The 24,595-nt window shown below is 37.5% G+C and overlaps 1 protein-coding gene across 4 annotated transcripts in view; it reads right to left on the reverse strand.

Moving 5' to 3' along the window:
- DCC (DCC netrin 1 receptor) overlaps window positions 1-24,595 on the reverse strand; it is a 1,223,099-nt gene that overhangs the window by 78,337 nt on the left and 1,120,167 nt on the right. The window contains exons 26-27 of one of the 4 annotated variants that reach the window (XM_037805818.1): window positions 8,856-9,011; window positions 1,625-1,834 (exon numbers count right to left, since the gene is read on the reverse strand). In XM_037805818.1, the coding sequence (XP_037661746.1) occupies window positions 1,625-1,834; window positions 8,856-9,011 (366 nt within the window). Of the gene's footprint in view, window positions 1-1,624; window positions 1,838-8,849; window positions 9,012-24,595 lie in introns of all 4 variants that reach the window. The other 3 variants (XM_037805817.1, XM_037805816.1, XM_037805815.1) reach the window with 3 other exon arrangements.

A 24,595-nucleotide genomic window follows, 5' to 3' on the forward strand; every position in this document is an offset into this window, starting at 1 on the left:
TCTTCTAGACCCAGGAATTCATTAAAGAATGCTCTTACTACAAATATTCCCTGCCTCAACTAGCAAAGGCCTCATAGTTTTGGCTAACACAAAGAACACTTCCTTCCCATGATGCATGTGTGGAGGGTATATGTACTGGAAGTGGTGAGAGGAGTCTGCGGAATTCAGACCTGCTTTCAGTTCTGTGGGCCCCTGTTGGGTAAGAAGAGCCATCTCCTGCGCAAGGAAGCCATGATCTGGGCCTAAGCCTGTGGTTTAGAGAAGACCCCATCTTGCCCAGCCTGATGTGCGCTGTGGATCCCAACCCAGGCAATGTAATCCCATATGCCTCCCATGCTCCAGCCCACCTCTCAGTGGCTCGTAGCTGAGCAACCACACCACATACCACCTGGAAGCTGAGGACAGCAAAAGCCGTATGTAAAAATCACCTCATACGATACCAGGAACAAGATATATTCTTAATATTAATATAAAGATAATTACTATTTATGACTGCAATCACATCTCCTAGGTGTTGCAGAGATTGTGAAGGTTATGTACTAATTCAATGAATGACACTGTTATAGGCATGCATGTGAGTATGAGAAAATTACTCCAATGTAGTTACCTAACGACAGATTGGCCAATCCGGCTACCTGTGTCTATTAAGGTGGCTACCTCTGGCTATTTGGCACCACTGAACTTTACAATCTTATGCTGGATATACTAGAGATGTTTAGCATTAGTCTAATATTCCAAATACATTTTTAAGCACTACATAATTCTTTACCTATGTATCTAGTTAACTATTTTTTGACCTTTCATTCTATCTGTATTTCTTCTTCTTCCTCCTCCTCTTCTTTTTCTTCTCCTTCTTCCTCTCCCTGTCTCTTTCCCTCTCTCCCCACTAATAATTAACAGAAATAAAATGGAGCTCAGGTTCAGTCAGTTGAATTCCAGCTGAGGTAATAAAACAAGTGCTGTATTGGGAATCAGCTCTAATTGCCTAAATGGCTTTAGTTCTCATCCCAGCCATTTGATTTTCTGGGAAAGGCATCATTGATATGTTACTTCGCTGCTAAGTTTTGGTTTGTGCCTTTTGATAGTCATCTTCTAAGGGTTCTTACTACAGAGTACTAGGGCCAGAAAGGAGCATCAGAACAAGTCTAGAGCCTATCTTCTTGATTTTAGAAATAAGGAAAGTAAACAGAATTACAAGATCACATGTGTTTCCCTAACAAGTGGTTTTGCAGATTTTCATGCGTTTGGATTCTAGTCTTGGAGACTAGCCTGAAATCTTAGAACCCATTTGGCACACTGAAGACCCAGGAATCAGGGACTCTTCCAGTATTCTCTATTGGAATTCTCCAGTGGGTGTAGCTGTAGGATATAGTACAAGTAATGGACTAGTGTCCAGGATTAACCTGCCATTTCCAAGGGAATGAAAGGCATCTACAACCAGCTAGTTGCTTGTAAGGCAGATACTTAATGGCTGCACCACAAATATCAGTAACAAACCTGAGCATGCTGAGCACATAATCAATGTTGAATCAACCTATTGCATATTTCCTTCTCAGGCACACTTATGCATTTAATTAGTGGCACCACTGATAACAATTTCCAATGTCAGAAGATGGGCACTTACCTGGCTGAGACAAAAGCGGTGTGTAAGGGACTTTCGGTTCTATTGCACTCATTGGTGGAGGTAGCAAAGGGTTAGCAAAGCTGCGCAGTGGATGAGTTGGTCGAACACAGGCTGTGGGGATGGTTCTACTTGGCGCCTCCTCACTGCTGGGATGCTCTGGTTGAGTTGGGGGCAACATGGGTGTCTGTTGGGTGGTTGGTCCTTCACTCACTGCTGCAATGGAGACAAGAAAAAAACGTTCCTTATTTTAGGACAAATCTTGTTTTCCCTAAGTCACCTGAAGGCCCCCTGGATCATTTCAGAGATATACCAGGATCTGGCTAATCTCCTCTCCAAGATACGAACATGCTCAGTCCTCTATCCTCACATGTTTATGGGATATGATAGTACTTCCCCTTTAAACAGTAGAAATAGATCCAGCAGGACAGGGATCTATCTTTCAGGGAGAACAGTAAAATATATTTAGCACCAACTATATTGCCTGAACTGTCTGGGCCCTGTAATCATAAGTGAGAAAAAGATTTATTTCTCCTTTCATAAGTAGTAATGTCAGTGAAATTCAATGTACCAAACCTGGCTACAGCTGCATTATTATCTACCAGCCAATATGCCAATTTTTCCATGATTTAAACATGCCATGTCAACTGTCAAACAAATCAGAGTTACCGGGTGCTCAGAGGCATTGCTAATAAAATGATACAAATAATAACCACTATCATTATCTTCCATAACAATACAGAGGCACATCTAGTGAAAAAGGTGTATGAGGGATGACGCTGTTACAAGTTGCCTGAATGCAGAATTGCAATTTTTCCTCTTTGGTGGCAAACCTTGTAATTTTCAGCCAGATTATTATCATTGAAAGGTTTTGCATAGTATTTGTGACAACTCATGGGCATTTGGATAGCTTTGTATATGGAAATACACCTTTCCTCCAGAGAATATAGTTGAGTCAGATAAAACTGCAGGCAAGATGATTTCTCATGCTAAGGACACCATGACTGGACTTGAACTCCTCATTCACTCTCAGAGTCAAAAGAGCCAGGTTAAACGGCAAATGAAAGGTGCTGCGTAGCAGTTCTAAGTGTTAATGGAATGAAAGGAGTATTTCTGAGATTTAATTCTTAAGAAAGTTCTGTTGGGTAAATTGAAAAAAAAAATCCAGTGATAGAAGATAATACCTCACTTCTGAAAAAGGATATTCAGTCAGGAAGTATTTCAAGATAATTAGTTTGTGAGATAAGTTTGAGACAACTCTCTGGGAGGCTAGGTGAGGGCACTAAAGGGCAGAGGAGATAGAAAGAAAATCTGATAAAGCTGAAGGGAGTAGAGATTAAATTTACAAAAGATCAAAACAATTTCAAAGATATGCAAAAGTTATATGCCTGTTCAGACAGTATTTGAAATTAAAATTCATTCTTCTACATTGAGAAAGAACTAGAGGTCATCTGGGTTATTGACCACTCCCTAAGCTCACTCCATGCAAAGGTGGAGGCAGGAAGGTATAGGGTAGGCTGAGGGCTGGTCGTAGCACCCAGAGCCAGAAAACCCGCAGAGACTGGGTAAAAGATATCTCATGTAAGGGAAATGTATGCAAGACAGCAAACTGCTAAAAACCATGAGGGAAAGAGGAGTTTGAACAAAAAGAAGTATCTTATTTCCAGGCTAGGAAGGCCTATCAAAGATAGGCATGCAAGAGATCAAGGTTAGAGTGAGGGGCTGCAAGGAAACAGTAGGGAAAATCCCTGGGGATCGTGGTTATTACATAAGGGCAAAAAGGATGGGGGCTTCAGACAAGTGTTATAAGGAGCTAAAATGAATGTAAGAATGTAAAGGTGAGAGGAACATGTGTGTTTCTTTTCAAATAGGATTGTGTAATGAGATGGTTGGGAACAAATTTTAGAGACCAAGGAAATCAAGCAGTTTACTCTGCACTCATATTTAGTCTAAAGGAGAAAATGATGAATGGTCAATTGTCTAAATAAAGGCTTGATTATTTAGCCAGTAATTGACCAAGGGCATCCTTGGCCTTGAGAATGCTGTGAATCCTGTTCTTACTCTCTGTTCTCATAGAGAGGTCGACTTTAATTTCAGTCTTAGATAGGACTTCTTTCAATCCACAGGTCCAAAGGAGTCTCGTGAGGAATCAGATTGCAGTACTGCTTACAAAGGAGAAACATGCTCCCCCACCCCCACCCCAGAAAGGGATCTAGCATTAATCCTTCGGATGGAGAAAAGTATTCATCACAAGGGGTTTATAATCTCACAGCGGGCATCTTAGGGAACTTAAAATGCCTTGGCTTCAACTTGACCAGAGGTCTGTTTGTTCTGCGAACTACACATGTTCCTTGGTAGGACCTCATATCTGGGCCTCTTTTCACTGCCAATGATCTGATTTTTATATCCCTATTATACCAAAAATATCTCTCCAGGAAAAGAAATTTTACAATTTTAATCAGAAATTTGCTTAGGTAATTCTTTCTATTGAAGATGGATCACAATTAATCCACATCACATTTTCAAAGCTCTTTTAGCCATTAAAGAAATGATAATTTGTTTGGGAATGTCTTCCTACTTTCCTTTCTTTATTCTTTCTTTCTTTCCATCATTTCTTCCTTTTCTATTGTTTTACATTTTGAAAATGAAATTTATGCTAAACTTTCATGATCACAGGTTTAATAAAATTTACATGCATTTGTGTTTAATCCTCTGAAATTTAGTTTATTTTGACAAAACTTTGCTATTCATGTGAATTCTGGTATCACTGACTTTAATTCTGACCATCCCCATTCCTACTCTTTTTCATCAGTGTCTTTAAAAACAAAACTCTGCATGCCCAACTCTCTATCCTCGGGCTTTCAAAAGCTGCCACATTATTTCCACTGAACCACGGTGATGTGGCTCTTGACTTTAAGAGAAATTATAGTGGCATGACACAGAGGGACTAGCTCTGTACTGAAATCTCTCCTTTGAACCACACGTGTTGAAAAGGAAAGTGTCTAAATATACTCCATGGGAGGGGAGAGCCCACCCTGGGGACTTACTATACCCACAACCTATGAGACTGCTTTTGTTCTACTCAAAATACAATTTTGCTTAATATCTAATGCAGTGGACAAGTATAGGATTTCCATGGACAATTCATAATTCTTATATTTTACATGGGGCAAAATAAATGCTTTTCAGAACTGCCTGACATTTAGGGCAGTAAAACATTTAAACAAGCACAATAGCAACCGCTTCACCAGAGAAATGCCCTCATTTCAGAGGAGCCTATTGGGCCAGTCCAGGCGCCAGCTTCAGGACACCTACATGAAACAAATTGGCTCAGTGACATGACATTTAGCTGTGGTGAGAGCTCTGAAAGGAAAGAAAACCTCCTTTCACCCACAAATTGCAACCTCCCTCTAATTCAGAGAGCAGAATGAGAATCAAATATGTGCTGGCAAGGCACTCGTTTTCAAATGATGAAATAGGCTCAATTCATTATACAAATAGCATACAATTACACAGGAGAGTCAAATCTCAAGGCACTTTATAATAATTAATGTCAACACACATAAATAATTGTTACAGAATAACTGGCAAAAATATCGCAAAAATGGAAATGAGGATTTTTCTTCTATCTAAAACGGCAATACATGAAAGAAATATAACACGCCAATAACTCTAAGCAAAGACTGTAAGACATGAACACTTCTAGGAACTCAATTCACTCCTTAATTGCAGAAAGAACAGCATCATGCTATATTTTCCTGAGTAACTCCAGTTCTTCACAGCTTGGATTAAAACAAAACAAAACAAAACCAGAGAAAAATCCATGAATTCCATTATGCTCCTAATTTCATCTAGATCAACTCCCACTTGTTAGTTGATTTACAATGTGGGGGAAGAAAAATAACATGAAAAAAGTTGGCCACCCTTCTCACCCACTAGGACAATGTGAGAACCGAGAGGAATACTGGCGATAATTTAACCATCTTTACCATATATTTGTTTCAAAGATGAGGAAGTGGGGATGCCAATTTTGTAGTGATTTGTTGAAATGAGGACTCAAGATTATCTCTTTGTCAAAGTTATCAAAATATGGAGCTGCGTACTGTTCTTCAAGTACAGGTCATTTGCCTATTGAGGCTAAGAGCAGAACTGCAGTTTGCTAGTAAGGAGAGGAAATATTTATCCTTCACAACTATATAGATCTTTATTGACAGATCAGCCAATGAGCATAATGCAAATGTACTATATAGTTCTCTTTTCCTTATAGTGAGGAGAGAAATTCAGCTTTATTTGTGAAAGCAGCAGCTTTCAGGGCAGGGCTTTAGTGATTAATCTGCTGTAAAACTCAAAGGTCTTTTATTAGGTAACTTTGGAGGAAAGAGTCTCTATACCTGGCAATGTCAAACTTTTCTTTTCCTATGTGTGCCTTTCTCTGTTCTTCAAGGTTACTAATAAGTCATCTCCACCCAGAGTCATGAAATGTTTTTTGCTTGAGAGAGAAACACTGTTTAGTGTTCTCCAAGGCATTTAGAAACCAATACTGAAAAGCTGGAAGTTAACTGTTTCTGGCAGTGATTTAGAGACTATTTAGCTTCTTAGAAAAGAGTGCTTATTATATTTTCTTCAGCAATCACTTGGAAATACACACTAGTTCATAATCCTCTTATGTTGCACATAGCTTTGGTCAAGGATAGTTGATAAATGACTGAATATATATTTAAAAATCTAAGAAATAGTAAACAATAAAAATCTACAAAATAGTAAATTCATGTTGAAGACACCTGGCAGACATCACCTTAATCAAAGTGATCAAGGTTAACATAACAAGTAATAAGTTATGTTGAAATCATGCACCCCTGACATGATGTGATGAGAAAGTGAGAAAGGCACTTCACCTGTGTGGCATTCTTCCCACAAATCCATCATCTCAGTCTAATCATGAAGAAACATTAGACAAACACAAACTGAGGAGCATTTTACAAAATACCAGAAAAGTATGCATCAAAAGTGTCAAAAAGTCACGAAAGACAAGGAAAAACACAGAAACTGTCACAGAATGGAGGAGACTAAAGAGACATTGACAACTAAATGTGGGGTCCTGGATTGGATTCTGGAAAAGAAAAGGGATATTAGTGGAAAAGTTGGAGAAATCAGACTAAAGTCTATAGTGTAGGAATGGTATTTTATTGATGTTAATTTCTTAGTTTTGGCAAATATACCATGGTTAAATAGGATGTTAACATTAGGGGAAGCTGGGTAAGAGAAGACTGGAACTCTCTAGAACATGCATTCTCAACAGGGGTGATACCATTCCCAAGGAAGCAAAAATTGGGTTTTGAGTGGTAAAAACATCTTAGATTACAATGGTTTGTGCCCTCATACAGGGCCATAGCTCATGAATGTATATATGGCAAATCTTGGTATCAAAATTTCATGGGGGAGGAATTAAATATCTAAAAAGGCCCTAGGGGAACAATAATGAAAAAAAAGTATTAACTTTCCAATTATTCTGTAGATAGGAGATTATTTCAAAATCTAAAAAAAAATTAAAGACCTTAAAAAAAATCTATAAAATCTTTGACAGGAGTGCAATATCATTGCCTTGTGATTTTAGGAAGCTTCAAAAATTACTAAGCACTTTTTTAGGAATCCTTAAAACCTATAGCTACCTTCATTTAATAACCCTAACATTTAAAGCAATTAACAAAACAAAAAATCTAAGTAGACTAAATGTTTTTAATTACAGATAACTTATTGTATATTAGTTCATTACTTTTCTTTTTCTTCACTGAATATTAACTTTGGGAATCATTTCCACATAATTCAATAAAACATAGTTTTGCATGCTGGACCAACTCCAGAGAGAAAAGGAAAGAGTAAATGAAATAATTAAACCCAATGAATAGCATTCCAGAAGGGAAGTATGGATCTTTAAAAGATGAAAAGAAATGATAGGTACACACTATGAATAAAAATAGATAATTTCTATTCAAAATTCTTATGAACTTTGCTTGTATACATCTACCCGAATCTTTCTCAGTCATGTTGGAGTGACCAGATCAAGGCCATTCTACAGATTCTTTCTATGCTCCCTTTTAAAGTCAGCAAAATATGCATTTAGATGAAATTAAAAAAAAAAAAAAAAAAAAAAAAAAAAAGTAGACGACTATTCCAAGGAGGAAAAAAACTAAAACCAAAACCCTCTCTTTATTTTGGGGAAAGAACTTGTTGGCTCCTAATTCTTTGACTCAAATTGTCATCATAGGTGTGTTGGGATTTGGAAATTTTGGTTTTAGGACTTCCCTTGTTTCTCATTTAAATTTCATTTCAATATGGTTTGGGGACTTTCTCCTCAAGCTTTTGCACAAAGCTCTATTCTGTAGACACGATATATAGTGAGGAAGGGAAAATAAACCTAATTCTTCCTTGGCAGATTTTTGATGCCTTTTAATTCTAACCTTGCTATATCTAGATGACTTATGATTCCCTAGAGCTGTCCCTGTTGGAGTGGAAAAAATACAGCTTACCTCACAAATACATTTTATTGCTGTTACCATCTTATCTATTACAAAACATCCTATCTCACATGAGCTGCTGAGTCACCTGTTCTTAAAGAAGAGATGAAAGCCATAAAATCAATTTAAAAATGCTGTGCTTGGAGGAAAAAAAAAGTCAAATGGCATAGGAGAAAGCACCAGAGTGTATATAACAGCTTGAGTGTCTTCATTCCTACCCTCACTGGGAAATCTTCTTCTCCAATAATTAATTCTTAAAGATGAAAAAGTATTGCTTAATTGATTTAACTAAAAGAATATTAAAACATTCATCCAAGTATTGGCTTGTCAGGAATCAATGAGACATTTAAATATGACCACAGACACTTAAATAAGAAAATCAAGATGGTCACTTGATTATTAACCTACTAGTTAACAGGACATATTCATTTCAAGCACCCACCGCATCATTGTTTGTCTGAATGGCTAGACCACTGTTTTCTCATCACTCTCCCTATTGGAAGTGGAGTATTCTATGGAATGACTCTCAGGAAATTAGTCCAGAAGCATGTGAGTAGAATCCAAAGAACTATGTTGGAAAAGAAAATTCTAATCTCCAGATTATAGGTAAATCCATCTTTCAATAGATAAGAAGGCCAAAATGCTACACATTTGACATGACATTCTTTGTGCTATTCATTTGTTGTTTGTAAAAAGGAAGGAAAATGCATTACACTGACTTCTTCCTGCCCCAAAGCCTCGGTCCACTGACAGGGTTGGGAATGGCACCGGCCGGAGAGTGAACTGTGGGTGGGGGTATCCGCACGTGGGAGACGGCAGGACTCCTGGATACTGGGCACTTTCTAGAGTTGGCACAGGGATGGCACTCACGACAGCTGCAAGACAGAGACATTAATTTTTTTTTTTTTAATCCTACATATCCACCAAACAAACAAAAAGGAAAAGGCAAATTTTCAGATCCTCAAAGTCAGACATACTCTTCACAGCATCATGAAGGCTCCCTTACTTACCTCTCGTTTCAAAAGCCTGTTTCCCACTTTAGAAAAGAAAGCTCACTCCTCAAGCATCATACAATGAAGCATTATCTTGGAGTTTAAAAACCTCCCATCTTCCAAACAAAGGAACCATTAATCAAGTCATCATAAGGCCACCTTAAGACTTCCTTTCTGCTTGTGATTTTTTTGTTTGTTTTGGTTTTGTTTTGTTTTTACTTAGCTTTTCAGTTACAGACAAATGACGGCCTTAGAAATGCCTGGTTGGTCAGAGATCTGACAGGTATATCGTATAGCGTGAGTTGGGTGGGAATTTTCCTTTACTTCTGTAAAAGAACCCAGTGCTGTTAAGTGAGAGTCTGGAGAGAAAAGCAAGGAATATTTTCAATACTTATTCTTAGGATTTGTCTTTAAATAGAGAGAAAATACCTTCAAATAGCCAAAGCAGTGTGGGTGAGTGACAGTGATTATTTTAAATACACATTTTCATGGAAGACCAAAGCTTTTTGGTTATTCTGCATATCTCTAAGATAAGAATCTTACATGATTTCTTTTAGATTTAGTGGAAATTATTCAACACCTATTCAATTATATGTTATGAATTTAGTTATTCTAATTATAGTCTAACTTCATGTTGTATTATCTTATGAAATGCTTAGTATTTCCTACCTCTTATTAATAAAACATAAAATATATGCCAATGATTAGAATGACCACTATATTCTTGCATTGAGTACATAGTAAAAGTTTGGTTACTATGTCTATGACATTAATGAAGGTATTTCTGTAATATATGTGATTTTCATTTGATTATACCTTAAAGCCAATCACTGGAGTTCAACATAAGTATGCATGCACATTTATCAAAGGAATACCTTTCTTTTTATCATATTCCTCATTTCATGTATAACTTTATAATTATAGACACAAATCACTTTGCATTACTGAAAACTAAATAATGAGAAACAATGTGTAGATTTGCTGTTCTTCTAACTTAGATATATAGGTTAAATATTTATATAAATTATATGACACTTTAAATTAAAAATGACTGCTTCTAGTGAACTATCTTTTAAAACTGCTTTCCAGGATTTGGTTTTTAGTGTATATATAATATTCCATGAAATAAATGTTAATGTGTTTATTTGAATTGAAAATGGAGCCAGACCTATTCAGGTAGAAAGTTTTGACTGATTTGAAAATAAGAGTTGACTCTAAAAGGATTAAGTGCTGGGAATCTACTCTAGGTAGATTAAATGATGACTGTTTTCCACAAATTGTATAAAAATATATAAATCATCTGATAATATAATAGTATTTTATCAAAAATTATATTAGTAAAGGTATATTATAAGCAATTTCTCCAATCCTACCTTGATATATTGTGTTACACATGGTACCTCTAAGTGAGGAAAAAAAAAAAACTGTTGGTGTATTTTATAATTATACGGTAGGTCTTGGTAAAGCTCTCTCTATTGGTGTTCTTCCAAATAAATGAGAAATAACTCTGATGAGTGAATAACAAATGCTCTTGCATGTCGAATGGTTTCCAAAACTTTTACTTTCAGCATAAATCAAGGAAGGACTCAGCTATTTCTTAGTTTAAAGATGATTAAAAATGATTTTTGATGAGAGATCATTGTGTGATTTTGGCATACTATATGTTAGAAAGTTCAAATCATTGAGTGATTGCTGTAACAATCTCATTGACATAATGCCCCTCATACGTATATACAAACAAGGTCTCTAAGTATTTAGATCAATAAAAAGAAATACTTGGATAAACAAATATACTATACAAATGCAAGGCATTAATAATAGGGTGGTATATGGGAACTCCGATTCTGTGCATGGTTTTTCTGTAGACCTATGACTTCTCTAAGAAAAATAATTTTAAAGAGCCAAAAAAAGAGAAATATTGGAATAGAATGTATGAAACAGGCAATATTCATCCATGGATACATGAAGTAATTGAACAAAAAGCCCCATTCATGCTATTAAGTGATAATAATTCCAATAAAATCTTACTCTACAGACAATTTTGTAGAAATAGTAACTGTAAAGTTAATTCAGTAAAGAAGAACAATGTTTAACATTTAAAGACTTATAGTCATGGGAAGTGAAATAAAAACATAGAATTTCAGGTTATAAAAATGTTATATTGCAAAGAAATAAGATAGATGATCAATAAAAAACCCTTCATCTTAAAAATATATCACATTATTAGATTATTCTCTAGAGAAAAATGAGTGATGTAAATTTATCTCTGTGAAAGAGGAGCTTCTTCATTTATTTTGAAAATGGATAATGGTATATACCAAATTATTATGGTATATTTACGCTTTTGGATTTATATCAAAGAATGGCATGCCAGAAAAATTACATTTTTCACAGCTATTTAACTTATAAAAAACATTTTAAATGTGTGAGAGGATAGTTTTTCAAAATTATTTTAGGGAAGAAATTGACAAGAAATGGTATATAGTGTAATGCCTCAATAAAGATAATTTATAAAGAGTTAACATATGGCTACACATGATAGTCTCCAGAAAAAAAAAAAAAAAACAAAACCAAAAAACTAGGTCACTTTTAAAAAGAATCAGAGATTCAAACTAGATACGGGCCAAAATGATTTTAAATTCCTTAAGGAAATGAGGTAATAAAGTTGATGTCTTCATGTCTCTTATAGTACAGTGCTAGAGACACTTCGATTCTTCAAGTGACTTAATAAGTAAGATTTTCCAAAAAGATATTTAGAAATCTGTCATTTTAACCCACTGGAAATTTATTAAAGGGTGTGATATATTATTTAGTCTCCCAGGGTGTATAGCTATTACAGGTATAAAATAATAATAATAAAGGCTTGAATGCATTTGTAAATAAAAGTCATACAATAACAGAAAGTCTATATTTATACAATTGCAATTCCAAGACTCTAGGGCAGTCAATTTAAGATTTCAGCCATCTTATTGATGAACTGCATAGCCAGTATGCATAGCCAGTATGGCTGATTGCCAGGCTGTCAGGTCTTCCCTGTTGTGACTAGTTTTACTCATAGGATAAATGCCACAATGACAGTTTTCCTTAAGCATAGAAGGCACCCATCCAACAAATTGTGGCCCATTTCTTTATCAATATTATTATTTTAACTTAACCAACATTTTTAAATGCATTTAGAAAAAGTTTCATGAGTATCTACCTCTTTGAATAGAACTGAATACATCTGGAGAGAGACATAAAACGTTTGGCAAGCCACAGAATCTATAAATCAGAGAAATGAGAGAACCCACGTGTGCTGGTTTGAATATATTATGTCCCCCAGAAAAAGCCATATTCTTTGATGCAATCTTGTGGGGCAGACATATTAGTGGTGATTAAGTTGGAACATTTGGATTAGTTTGTTTGTATGGAAATGCACCCCACCCAACTGTAGGTGATAACACTGATGAGATAATTTCCATGGAGGCGTGGCCCCACCTACTCAGGGTGGGCCTTGATCAGTGGAGCAATATAAATGAGGTGACAAACAGAAGGAACTTAGTGCAGCTGAGAGTGACATTTTAAAGAGGAGCTACAGCCAAGAGGGACACTTTGAAGAAAGCACAGGAGATGCAGACGAGAGACAGTTTGAAGACGGCTGTTGAAAGCAGACTTGCTCCGGAGAAGCTAAGAGAGGACAAACAACCCAAGAGCAAATAAGAGTGACATTTTTGAGGAACTGCAGCCTAGAGAGGAATGTCCTGGGAGAAAGCCATTGTGAAACCGGAACTTTGGAGCAGACGCCAGCCACGTGCCTTCCCAGCTAACAGAGGTTTTCCAGACGCCATTGGCCATCCTCCAGTGAAGGTACCCGATTGCTGATGCGTTACCTTGGACACTTTATGGCCTTAAGACTGTAACTGTGTAACCAAATAAACCCCCTTTTATAAAAGCCAATCCATCTCTGGTGTTTTGCATTCCGGCAGCATCAGCAAACTAGAACCCCACGAGACTAAATACATTCTAAGTCTGAGTCCTTCATTACTGGAGAAAGAAATTTTATGTTCTAATAGTTTTGCATTTTGGCTATTGACCTGGATACAAAGGGTTTGCAAAGAACAGAAGTTGTTTAAAAATAATAAATCTATTGTACGTTTCCACCTCTCAAAAATGCTTTATCTCAGGATATGAAATTGAATAGTTAGTATTCCAAAGCTTTGGTTTTGGAGTATTTTGATCCATGATTCATTTATAAAAGAAGTCTATACTTATAACAAACATTATAACATAGTAGTTGCAAAAAAAAGAAATCAATCTAGCTTAAGTTGGCTAAAACACTGTATTGAAACATCTTTTGCATTTTCCTCTAAATGTCAGCGTTGAGAGCAAGAAACATACACATACACAAACTCTACAATTCAAAGCATTCACTACATTGCTATGTTTATATAAAATAGCTTGGAGAAGGATCTCATCAGGCATATTCAATAAATCTCTGCTCTGTGCCCAAAAATTACAAGATATCCGTTCTGACACAGCTTGCTGACAATTGAATTTATATCTGACATTGATACACAAAGATTTTTCAAGTAGAAATTCCCTCACCAAATTATTTTCCTCCCTGAACAAGGCACTTTGGTACTGGAAAACTTTTATTACATTCCTTGAAATGTCAGCACTAAATTCAACCTATAGTATACCTAAAGTGGAGATACAGTTTTTAAAGCATAAAACCCTCCGTAGATATTTCTCAACATGATACTTGACAACATTGAGAGATTTGGTGTGGAGGGGAGGTAGATAAAATAGTTTTAAAGATAATGGTATTTGGAAGTGAAAAGAGTTTAGGTAAAATTATTTCTTATTCTGCTTCTGCTTACCATCCCTTTTCTGCAATCATCTGTATATTATCTGAACTACCTGGAAATTTAGTCGGTTGCCATTGATAAATATTCATATTGCTTTCACATTTTTGAATTTTCTCTAAGAAGCAAGTGTCACAGAATGGCATCTACAAGTAGCTATTAACTCCAAAAAAAAATGTTCCTTTAGGAAAAGTACTAACATTAACAAATATGTGTTCTGTAGTTATTCTTAACACAGCAATAAGGAGCCCAAGCACTGAAGTCAGTCAGTGTGGGCTCAGTATCTGGTTCTACCTCTTGCTAAGTGAGTGAGTGTCAGAGCCAGTATCTCAGATGGCTCTCAATGATCTCCAACCTCCTGGGCAGTACCATCCCATACTTCATCAGGGCTGGTCTGTGTTGCCAATAGAATGTGACAGAGATTAGGTTAAGAAAAAGATTTTGATTGTTTGCTCTTTCTCTCTTCGATCACTGGCTGGGGTGGGGAAGCTGACGGATGCCAGCAGATCTGTGGGGGGGTCAGTGGGATGATGAACTGAGGTCCTGTGAGAAAGCTCACAAAGCAGGTTGAGACCTGAGCCAGAACCACCTATCCAAACTGCTCCTGGCTTCCTGACTCTCAAAAGCTGTTGAGGTAATACATGTCTGTGGTTTCATGTTACTGCATTTTGGGGATAATTTATTATGCAATAAGAGATAATCATACATTGACTTGAGTATGTTATTCAAGCTCTCTATTTCTTAGTTTCTTCATCTGTAAAATGGAGATGATGATAATACCAACCTAATGGTGTGTTTGTGAGGATTCGAGATCTGTTTTAGATTCCTGGGCTGCACAAGCCAATACTATGAAATCAGTTGGGTTAAACAATGGGAATTTATTTTCTCATGCTTTGAGGGTGGGCAAAAATCCAAATCAAGGCATCATCAAGGCAATGCTTTCTCCCCAAAGACTGTGGTGGGAGATCAGTTGCTGCCAGTGATTCTTGGTTCTTAGCTCCTTTGCACAGGGCAGCCTCTTCTGGTCTCTCCCTTCTCTTCTGGTTTCCATTGAATTTCAGCTTCTGGCTGCCTGTGACTTTCTCTGTCTGTCTGAATTGCATTCCATTTATAAAGGACTCTAGTAATAGGATTAAGACCCATCCTAATTGGGCTGGGCCACACCTTCACTGAAGGAGCTCCATCAAAAGGTCCTAACTTACAATGAGTTCATACCCACAGGAAAGGATTAAATTTAAGAACATGATTTTCTAGGGTACATAAAACTTCAGACCACCATAAGACCCCACACAGAGCAGCTGGCCAGGAGTCAGCATGCCATAAACATCAGTTATTGTCATTGGTTCTTGTTATTAATTTGCAGGGCTCCAAAAGAGCAACCCAAGACTGGGCTGAATATGACTTAATGGGAAATGTTGTTTAAAATACCCTGTTTTGTGTTTGAAAAAAGAGTACAATACTTTGAGATAGAAGCAGATAAATAGTAGTTTTCAACTCCAATTTGAAACCTGGGGATTATGGCACTGAAAGATCATTGAGATTATAAAGAAAAGTTCTTCCCTGGGGAGAAAAATAACTGGAGTTATGTTTAAAAAACTAAATCTGGGTTCAAATTCTGGTTCTATTATTAAGAGCTAAGGGAGGACCCTTAATTTAACCACATTTGTAATGTGGGTTATACACACTTTACAAGATGACCTGTGACGTGGAGGTACCTAGCCCAGTGCTTGCCACAGGATGGCTATGAAAACACACTGAGATAAAAATGGAAGGCACTGTGAGTAGGGAACTTCAGGCTCCTACAGTCTCCATTTACTCCCTTCTAGCTGGCCCTTCTCTACTGAGATCTTCTCAATTGAGATGCGGCAATGAAGTCCAGAAGTCTGAAATACTTGTGAACACCTGGGTGTCCATTATGACACCATGGGCATCAAACAGAAGACAGGAAAAGTGGACTCTGCTCTGGGACCAAATGATGCTCTTGAGATGAACTGAAGCATCACACTGCCCCCTCCTGTGAGGTCCAGACACTGTGGGCTCACTGGCCTTAATCTTCTATAAGTTACCCCAGATCTTCAAAAGACCTTAACTCAGATGGGAAGGGTCCTTAGAATCAATGATGGCTGTATTTTGTTGTAGAAATCTTTGAGATATGAGGAATTAAAGAAAACTTAGGTGACACAATTTTAAAAAGTTAGGGACTATTTCTATGTTGCTCTAGGAAACCTTTCTAAAAGCTAAATTTATATTATTTTTATATTTCATCATCCAAAATTCTTTGTTTTCACCAACTCTGTCAGGTCTCTACCTGAGTATTCCCATATCTCTGATAAATAAGCCATTTCTTACCTCGTAAAATCCTCCTTATAGACACAACTTTGCACTCCACACAATTTTGGGAGATGGTACTTTTTTAGTTTAAAAGTCATATCTAGGGAGGCGGGGCAAGATGGCGGCATAGAGAGGAGTGGAAGCTAAGTAGTCCCCCTGGAACAACTACAAAAAACCAGAAACAACTAGTAAATAATCCAGAATAACTGAGGGGGCACAAACAAGACCATCCACTCATGATACACCAACCTGAATTGGGAGGAATGCCCAAGATCACAGCATAAAATCTGTAAGTAAAACCTGTGGATCCAAGTCGCGAGACCCCATCCCCCATAGCCCGAGCTGCAAAGCCTCGTGGTGCCAGAGAGAAGCTCTCTCCCAGCAAGCGAATATAGCTCAGCTGAGCTCCAACTGGGGTTTTAAGTAGCGAGTGTGAACTGCTCACTACAGGTACGCATCCCCAAAAAACAGACAGAGGCTTTGGGTGACGACTGACCTTGGAGAGCCGGAGGGTCGCCTTGGACTGGGTCTGAAGGGGACTATCTGTTTCTTTTTTGGCTCAGTGGAGAAAGCCCCAGTCATTTTCAGTTTCCAGGGCTGTGACTTGGGGAAGGGTGGAGACAGCACAAGCAGAGAGCGAGACCATTGAAATGCTAATGTCCTCCACCTGGGGGGGTCTGTCTTCTCTAGGAGGAAAGGGGTGGGGCCCTTTCCATTCAGAACCAGACCCCAGAGCCTGGGGGAACACGGCCATACCTCCTCACACCAGTCAAGAATTATAGGCTAACAGGCATCACCTGCTGGGCAGAAAAGCACAGTGACCTGAGGCATCAAAGGGTGGAGAAATTTTCTAAGACACACCTTCAGGGAAACCAGATACTGAATATTTCTTCTCTCTGGGACCTGAGCCTGTTCTGGTCTGGGAAAACCTGATTTGGATAACCAAGGAAACCATGCCTAGACAACAGAAAATTACAACCTACACTAAGAAAAACAAAGTTATGGCCCAGTCAAAGGAACAAACGTACACTTCAACTGAGGTACAGGAATTTAAACAACTAATGCGAAATCAAATAAAAAAGTTTAGAGGAGATATTTCAAAAGAGATAGAGGCTTTAAGGAAACACTGGGCATATATACGGCAGAAATCAAAAGTTCAAAAAAACAGCTAGTAGAATCTATGGAAATGAAAGGCACAACACAAGAGATGAAAGACACAATGGAAACATACAACAGCAGATCTCAAGAGGCAGAAGAAAACACTCAGGAACTGGAGAACAAAACACCTGAAAGCCTACACGCAAAGGAGCAGATGGAGAAAAGAATGAAAAAATATGAGCAACATCTCCGGGAACTCAAGGATGAAACAAAGTACAATAATGTACGTATCATTGGTGTCCCAGAAGGAGAAGAGAAGGGAAAGGGGGCAGAAGCAATAATAGAGGAAATAATTAATGAAAATTTCCCATCTCTTATGAAAGACATAAAATTACAGATCCAAGAAGCGCAGCGTACTCCAAACAGAAGAGATATGAATAGGCCTACGCCAAGACAATTAATAATCAGATTATCAAATGTCAAAGACAAAGAGAGAATCCTGAAAGCAGCAAGAGAAAAGCAATCCATTACATACAAAGGAAGCTTAATAAGACTATGTGCAGATGTCTCAGCAGAAACCATGGAGGCAAGAAGGAAGTGGTGTGATATATTTAAGATACTGAAAGAGAAAAACCACCAACCAAGAATCCTGTATCCAGCAAAGCTGTCCTTCAAATATGAGGGAGAGCTCAAAATATTTTCTGACAAACAGACAATGAGAGACTTTGTGAACAAGACACCTGCCCTACAGGAAATACTAAAGGGAGCACTACAGGGTGATAGAAGATAGGAGTGCGTGGTTTGGAACACGATTTTGGGAGATGGTAGCACAACAATGTAAGTACACTGAACAAAGGTAACTATGAATACGGTTGAGAGAGAAAGATGGGGAGCATGTGAGATACCACAAGAAAGGAGGAAAGATAACGACTGGGACTGTGTAACTTGGTGAAATCTAGAGTATTCAACAAATGTGATAAAATGTACAAATATGTTCTTTTATGAGGGAGAACAAGCAAATGTCAACCTTGCAAGGTGTTAAAAATGGGGAGGCATTGGGGGAGGGATGCAATCACCATAAACTAGAGACTGTAACTAATAGAACCATTGTATTATGCTTCCTTTAATGTAACAAAGGTGACATACCAAGGTGAATGCAGATAAGAGGGGGGGATAGGGGAGGCATGTTAGACACTTGACATTGGTGGTATTGTCTGATTCTTTATTCTACTTTGATTTAAGGTTATTTTTCCTTTTGCTGCTTCCTAGCTGTCTTTTTTTTTTGTTTGTTTCCTCTTTCTTTTGCCTCTCTACCTTCTTTGACTCTCCCTCCTGCCTTGTGGAAGAAATGTAGATGCTCTTGCTTAGTATGAGCAGAATGTTCAATTAGGATGAACTTAAATGTTTGGAAATGAACAGGGGCGTTGGCAGCAAGATGTGAGAATAACTAACAGCGCTGAATGGTGTGTGAATGAGGTGGAAAGGGGAAGCTCAGAGACATATATGTCACCAGAAGGAAAGTTGGAGGTCAAAAGATGGAAATGTATAAAACTGAATCCTATGGTGGGCAATGTCCATGATCAACTGTATAAATACTTGAAATCACTTCATGAACCAGAACAAATGTATGACAATACAATTAGAAGTTAATAATAGAGGGGCATATAGGGAAGAACTATATACCTATTACAAACTATATACTACAGTTAGTAGTATTTCAACATTTTTTCATAAACAGTAACAAACGTACTATATCAATACTAGGAGTCAACAACTGAGAGGGGTTGGTTAGGGATAGGGGAGGTTTAGAGTTTCATTTTCTTTTTTTCTTTTTTCATCTTTCACTTTGTTTCTTGTCTGGAGTAATGAAAAGTTTCTAAAAATTGAACAAAAATTAAGTGTGATGGATGCACAGCTGTATGAGGGTACCCAGGGGCAAGTGATTGTACACTTTGGATCTTTGGATAATTGTATGGTATCTGAACAATCTCAATAAAAATGAAAAAAAAAAGTCATATCTAGATTGTCTGTACAAAACTACTAATTTGCTGATTTTGAAGATCCAGAATTACTAACCAATTTTTAAAAATGCTATTTTCTTATAGGACTATCAAGAAAGAACCTCTCTGTTTTACTCTCATTCATTCACAATTGTTATTAAGCCCACTCTTATAAAAAGCCATTTACATGGCTATGTGGGGGCTACAGAGGAAAAAAGATTTCCTCTTACAGTAAGAGGAGGATTGAAGCATGCCATTCAAGATTCAAAGGAAAAAACTGATCTTAATAATGTTATAATAAAGTTATTATTTGGAGTCGTATATTAGGTAATGGTATCATTAAAGATGTAAACTTAAACAAGCTCTGAACCCCCTGCTGCTTGTTCCCACAGTTCTGAATAGCTGAAAGTCTATGCTGCTGGTGTTTATGGTCCTGGAGCACCACTCTTTCTCTTACTCCTGAGAAAGCTTTCTTGGATGAATGTGGACATCAAGAAGGACCATATGGTGATGCAATGGATACCCAGGCCCCAAAACCCATTGAGCTTCTTAGGCCATGTATGCAAGTGTCAAACATGGAATCTGACTTGGCATCTAATGTTCCAGGGCTTGGGTCAGTCCCTTTCAATGTCCCTCTGTATCCAAGAGGACCTTCTGGTAGTATAGCACCTAGAGCCAACAGAACTCCAGTTTTTAAAATGTACTTTTCCTCAGGTAGCTTTATTTCACTTCTCAACAGCTTCCCAACTCACTGTTTGGGTTCTGCAGCCAAGTGACTATGGCAGACGGTGGGAATGGGAACAAAGGGGCTGGCTCTCACTGTGAATGTTCTATAAAGCTCAGAAAACAGTTGCCATAAATAGTCCCAAAGTCATCACAAAAGCAAAACAGTATAGCCTCTTTTGCCTCAGTGTTTTCACTTGATACTTTTGGCTATTATTTGAGGCTTCTTTTTTCATTAACAACTGAATTTCCATTTTTCTCAAATATGTAAGGGGAAGAGGAACAAAAAGAGACAATGAAATTCAAAAGGAATCTGCCCACCAAACTCTCATGTTAAATTACCAGAGTTGTACAATTGATATAGTCTTAGACACCGACTGCTTCAATCTGCTCCCCTTCCTTGGCCCTACTTTCCACCTCTACCCCAGCATTTTACAGAAAAAGAGAACAGGTCCAAAATGGAAAAGGGACCTCTCCAAAGCCATATACATAGTTATATTTCATTGAGTTATAAAATTCTAGAACCATAGTCTAAATCTAAATCACTCTCCAGGAATTGCTCTCAGCCAAAAGAAGTTGTTGGCCTCCTGCTACACCACCCTTCTTGGGGTAGCCTGCATCAGTGACCACCGGAGGAGGGTACGGAATCCCAGGCTCCCTTAACTCATTTGGGACAACTCTCAAGAATCATCCTAGCCCCACAGCAACCTGTAAGTTCAGCTGAGGCCCCTGTTAACCTGAATCACCAGTTCAATTTCTTTCTCTGCCAAGTCCTGGGCCCCTCACCCCCCACAGCATTCTTCCAGAGAGCACTGCCCAATAAATCCTGCCCTCCTATCTCTTTCTTAGAGTCTGAGTCCCAGGAAACCCAACATATGACCCTTATATCCTTTAAAAGTTCAGGAAAGTTATACCTGATGCTATTGTTTTCGTGTAATTAATTTCATCATAGAAGCAATATTTAAAATATTTTTTGGCCATTCTAAAAATGGTCACCCTTTACCACCATTTTACTAGAACGAGCACTAGACTGGGGATCAAAAGATTTGGGTTATCTCCTGCATATATTATTAGCTGGCATTTTATTCATGAACCTCAGCTTACTTAGTTGTGAAGTGTGTTTAGGGGTAAGGAATAGCGTATGTCACGTAATGCTGTTAACCAAGAAAGATAACCTTAGAGAAATAAACAGATTTTACACTCGAATGAAATTAATTACATTTCCCATGAGTCTTAAGAACCAAAAACAAATCAGATAGCATGTATTTTATCTGCTAATTAACATTTTATATAGTGTGGTGAGAAATGTCAAGAAAGAAGAGAAAAATTTAAAATACTACAAAAATAATTATTCCTAAATGAAACAGCAAATGTCTTTATACTTGTGACTAGAAATCTGAAATGAGCCAGGGTTTGGGATTATGCAAGATTTGATATACTAGTAAATCAAACTAATTGGAAGTAGAACCCATCAGTAAATGTATCTACTATTCTGAATAAAATCACAACTTGTCGTTTTTTTTTTTCAACAAAGTTATCTAAGGTCTTATCAATAGGGTCAGATGCAAAGTGACAATTTTATTTATCCAAAAGATAAATAATTTATTTTAAATAACCAACTGTGACCACATGATGAACTTTTACTTTTGTTAGATATAATTTCACCAACCCAGACCTTGAAGATAACAAAGAAGAATGCAATGTCAGAAAGTTATTTAAAAAGACATATATTCTACCATTTCCTTTTTACCTGTTAATCAAATGCTATTGAAGTATTACATATTGAAAATTGTAAATATCCCCAATGTAATTCTAAATGATTTTCCTAAGAAAAAAATGCCTTTAATCACCATCCAGAGCACTAACTAGAACATAAGCAGAAGCTGCCCATGGCCTCCTTCAGTCACGCATCACCCCACCCTCCTGAAGAGTAACAGCCCTCCTGAACTCTAACACTAAAGATTTGTGGCCTTTTTGAACTTTGCATCAATTAAATCATGCAGATGTGTTAGGTTTCTTTCTTGCAACATGATGTCTGTGTGATTCTCTAGATTGTTTTGTGTGGTTTTAATTTGTTTATTTTCATTGCTGAATGTTATCCCATTATTTGAATATATGACAATCTATTTATCCACTGTAATGGAGATGCTGAACAGCAACTAGTACTGCCACACACATTCGTGACTTTTGATGAACATAGTATGTATTTCTGTTGGGTACATACCCAAGAGTAGAATATATCTAGGAATGGAATTTCTGATTCAGAATTTTCTTATAAATTTTGTAATCCTATGTAACTTTTAAAAAACCATGTACACGCATATACATGCATTATTTGATAAATTATTTTTTTAATATTGAAAAGCTATCTATTGCTGGTTGTCTTAAGGGCCTCATTCACATAGAGCCAAACACTATGAATAAGAGAAGGTTTGTTATCTTAGTCATAGAGCAACTCAGTGAAGTGGACAGACCACAAAATGAAGCAGCACAGTGCAGTGGATAGAACGAGTCTCAGTTTCCGTATTTGTAAACTGGAGATGTTACATTCAAAAAACTTTTAAAAAAAGAAAAAGGATATGAGTAATATACAGTATGCACGACCTCAGTATTGTTAGAAAGGTGATCTACCAGAGAGGTTCTGAAGTTGCCCAGGTGTGTCTTAGCAAAACATTGACACCAGTTTTGTGCTAGGTACCAAGTTATGCACTGTGTGAATATGTAGATTAATTAGATACAGTTCCTGTCATGAAGCAATTCACAACCATTTAGAGAAAGAACATTTGGACTGGAATACCTAAGCTTATGAGGTAGTATGTAAAAAATACCACGAAAGTGGTATAAAGACATGCTACTGAAACATGAAAAAAGAAGCCATAATTTTTTAGTGGAGTTACCAGAAAAGAAAATTTGTGAGAGCATCGGTATCTACTCTGATCTCTGAAAGAAGCACAAACTCTGTTAGCTAGAGGTAGCCAGCCACTGAGTCATACCAAAAGGAAAGAAGTGTGAACAATGAAAAACAAATAAAGGGTAATGCATGTTTTTGAACTGGCAATTCATCTAGTTTGGCAAGAGTCTAGAGTGCATATAAGCATATAGCAACAGGAAACTAGGAACGTAGGTTCCACTCTGATATGCAGAGGAGTTTTGCTCTTTTTCTTCACAGACAATGGGGACCCATTGGAGAAATCTGACAGCAGGATAGATAAGGGTCTGGAAGAAGCTAGAGACAGGGAATCTAAATGAGAATCTCTTGAAAGTTCAGGTGTGAGGTCATAAGGAAGAGAATAAAAATATAACTTGGTGAGAACAGGAAGGCAGCCAGGGAGTCAGAAAATACTGTGAAAGAATAATCAACGGGCTTTGGGAACCTATTGAACAAGGAAGTTATATATGGGACAGAAAGGCTCCACAAAGGTTCTGAAGCAAAATGATTATTGAGAAGGAAGCTATCGAAGATCGGCACAGATAGAATTTAGTTGCAAGAGGGAGGGAAGTAGACAGGGGTGGGGAAGGCAGCCAAGGGTACTGTCTCTTTCTATATAGTAAATAGAATGAAAGAAAGAGGACAATAGCTTCACAGAATATGACAGCTTGGAACATAATGATTAAGAGTGCGGGACTCTGAAGCCAGATCTCCTGAGTCCTAATGCTGGTTCTGCCATTTACTAGCTATGTGACTGTGAGCCAATTTCTTACAATCTGCAAGCTTTAATTGATAAAGCAGGCATAAATATAGTGTCTAACCCATGACACAATGTAAATGTCATAGAAATTTTTGCATTCATTCATTTGATTAAAGTGTCTACCATGTGCCAGGCACAGTTCTGAGTATTGGAGATAATGAGGGCTCAAAGAGGCCAGAATCTCTGCCCTTATGGAGATTATTATATTTTAATATGAGAAACAGATAATCAATAAATAAACACAAAAATGTAAGTAGGACTGTGATGTTTCAGAAAACTGAAGCTGAAAAAAGAGGCTAGAGAGTGATCAAAGAGGCTATGTGAAGCAATGGTCAGGGAAAATCTGTTTGTGGAGGTGACATTTGAATGAACAAAATGAGGGTTAAGCTATGTAAATATTGATGAAAAGAGTATTCCAGGCCAAGAGAGCAACAAGGGCAGATGCCCTGAGTTGAGCACTTATTGTCCAAGGAACAGAGAGGAGGATTAGGCCATCTGATAAGGAATAAAGAGAGGAGGAGCAGAAAATGACGTGAATGATATGGCCAGAGTGGGTAACATGGGTCTTGTAAAATAGTAAAATCACTGGATTTTTTCCCCACATGTCTGGGAAGTCACCAGATGTTGAGTAGAGGAGTAACATGATCTAATCCATATATTAAAAGACTGCTGTGTGGATAATTCACTGTAGGGGCAAGAGTTGAAGGAAAGAGACTAGTTGCAAGTTTTTGCAGTAGTCTGGTGATGTATAAGAGACATGTGGTGGCTAGGATGGGGCAGCA

The sequence above is a fragment of the Choloepus didactylus genome, chromosome 16 (genome assembly GCF_015220235.1).
Source record: "Choloepus didactylus isolate mChoDid1 chromosome 16, mChoDid1.pri, whole genome shotgun sequence".
In the NCBI taxonomy this organism is placed as follows: Eukaryota; Metazoa; Chordata; class Mammalia; order Pilosa; family Megalonychidae; genus Choloepus; species Choloepus didactylus.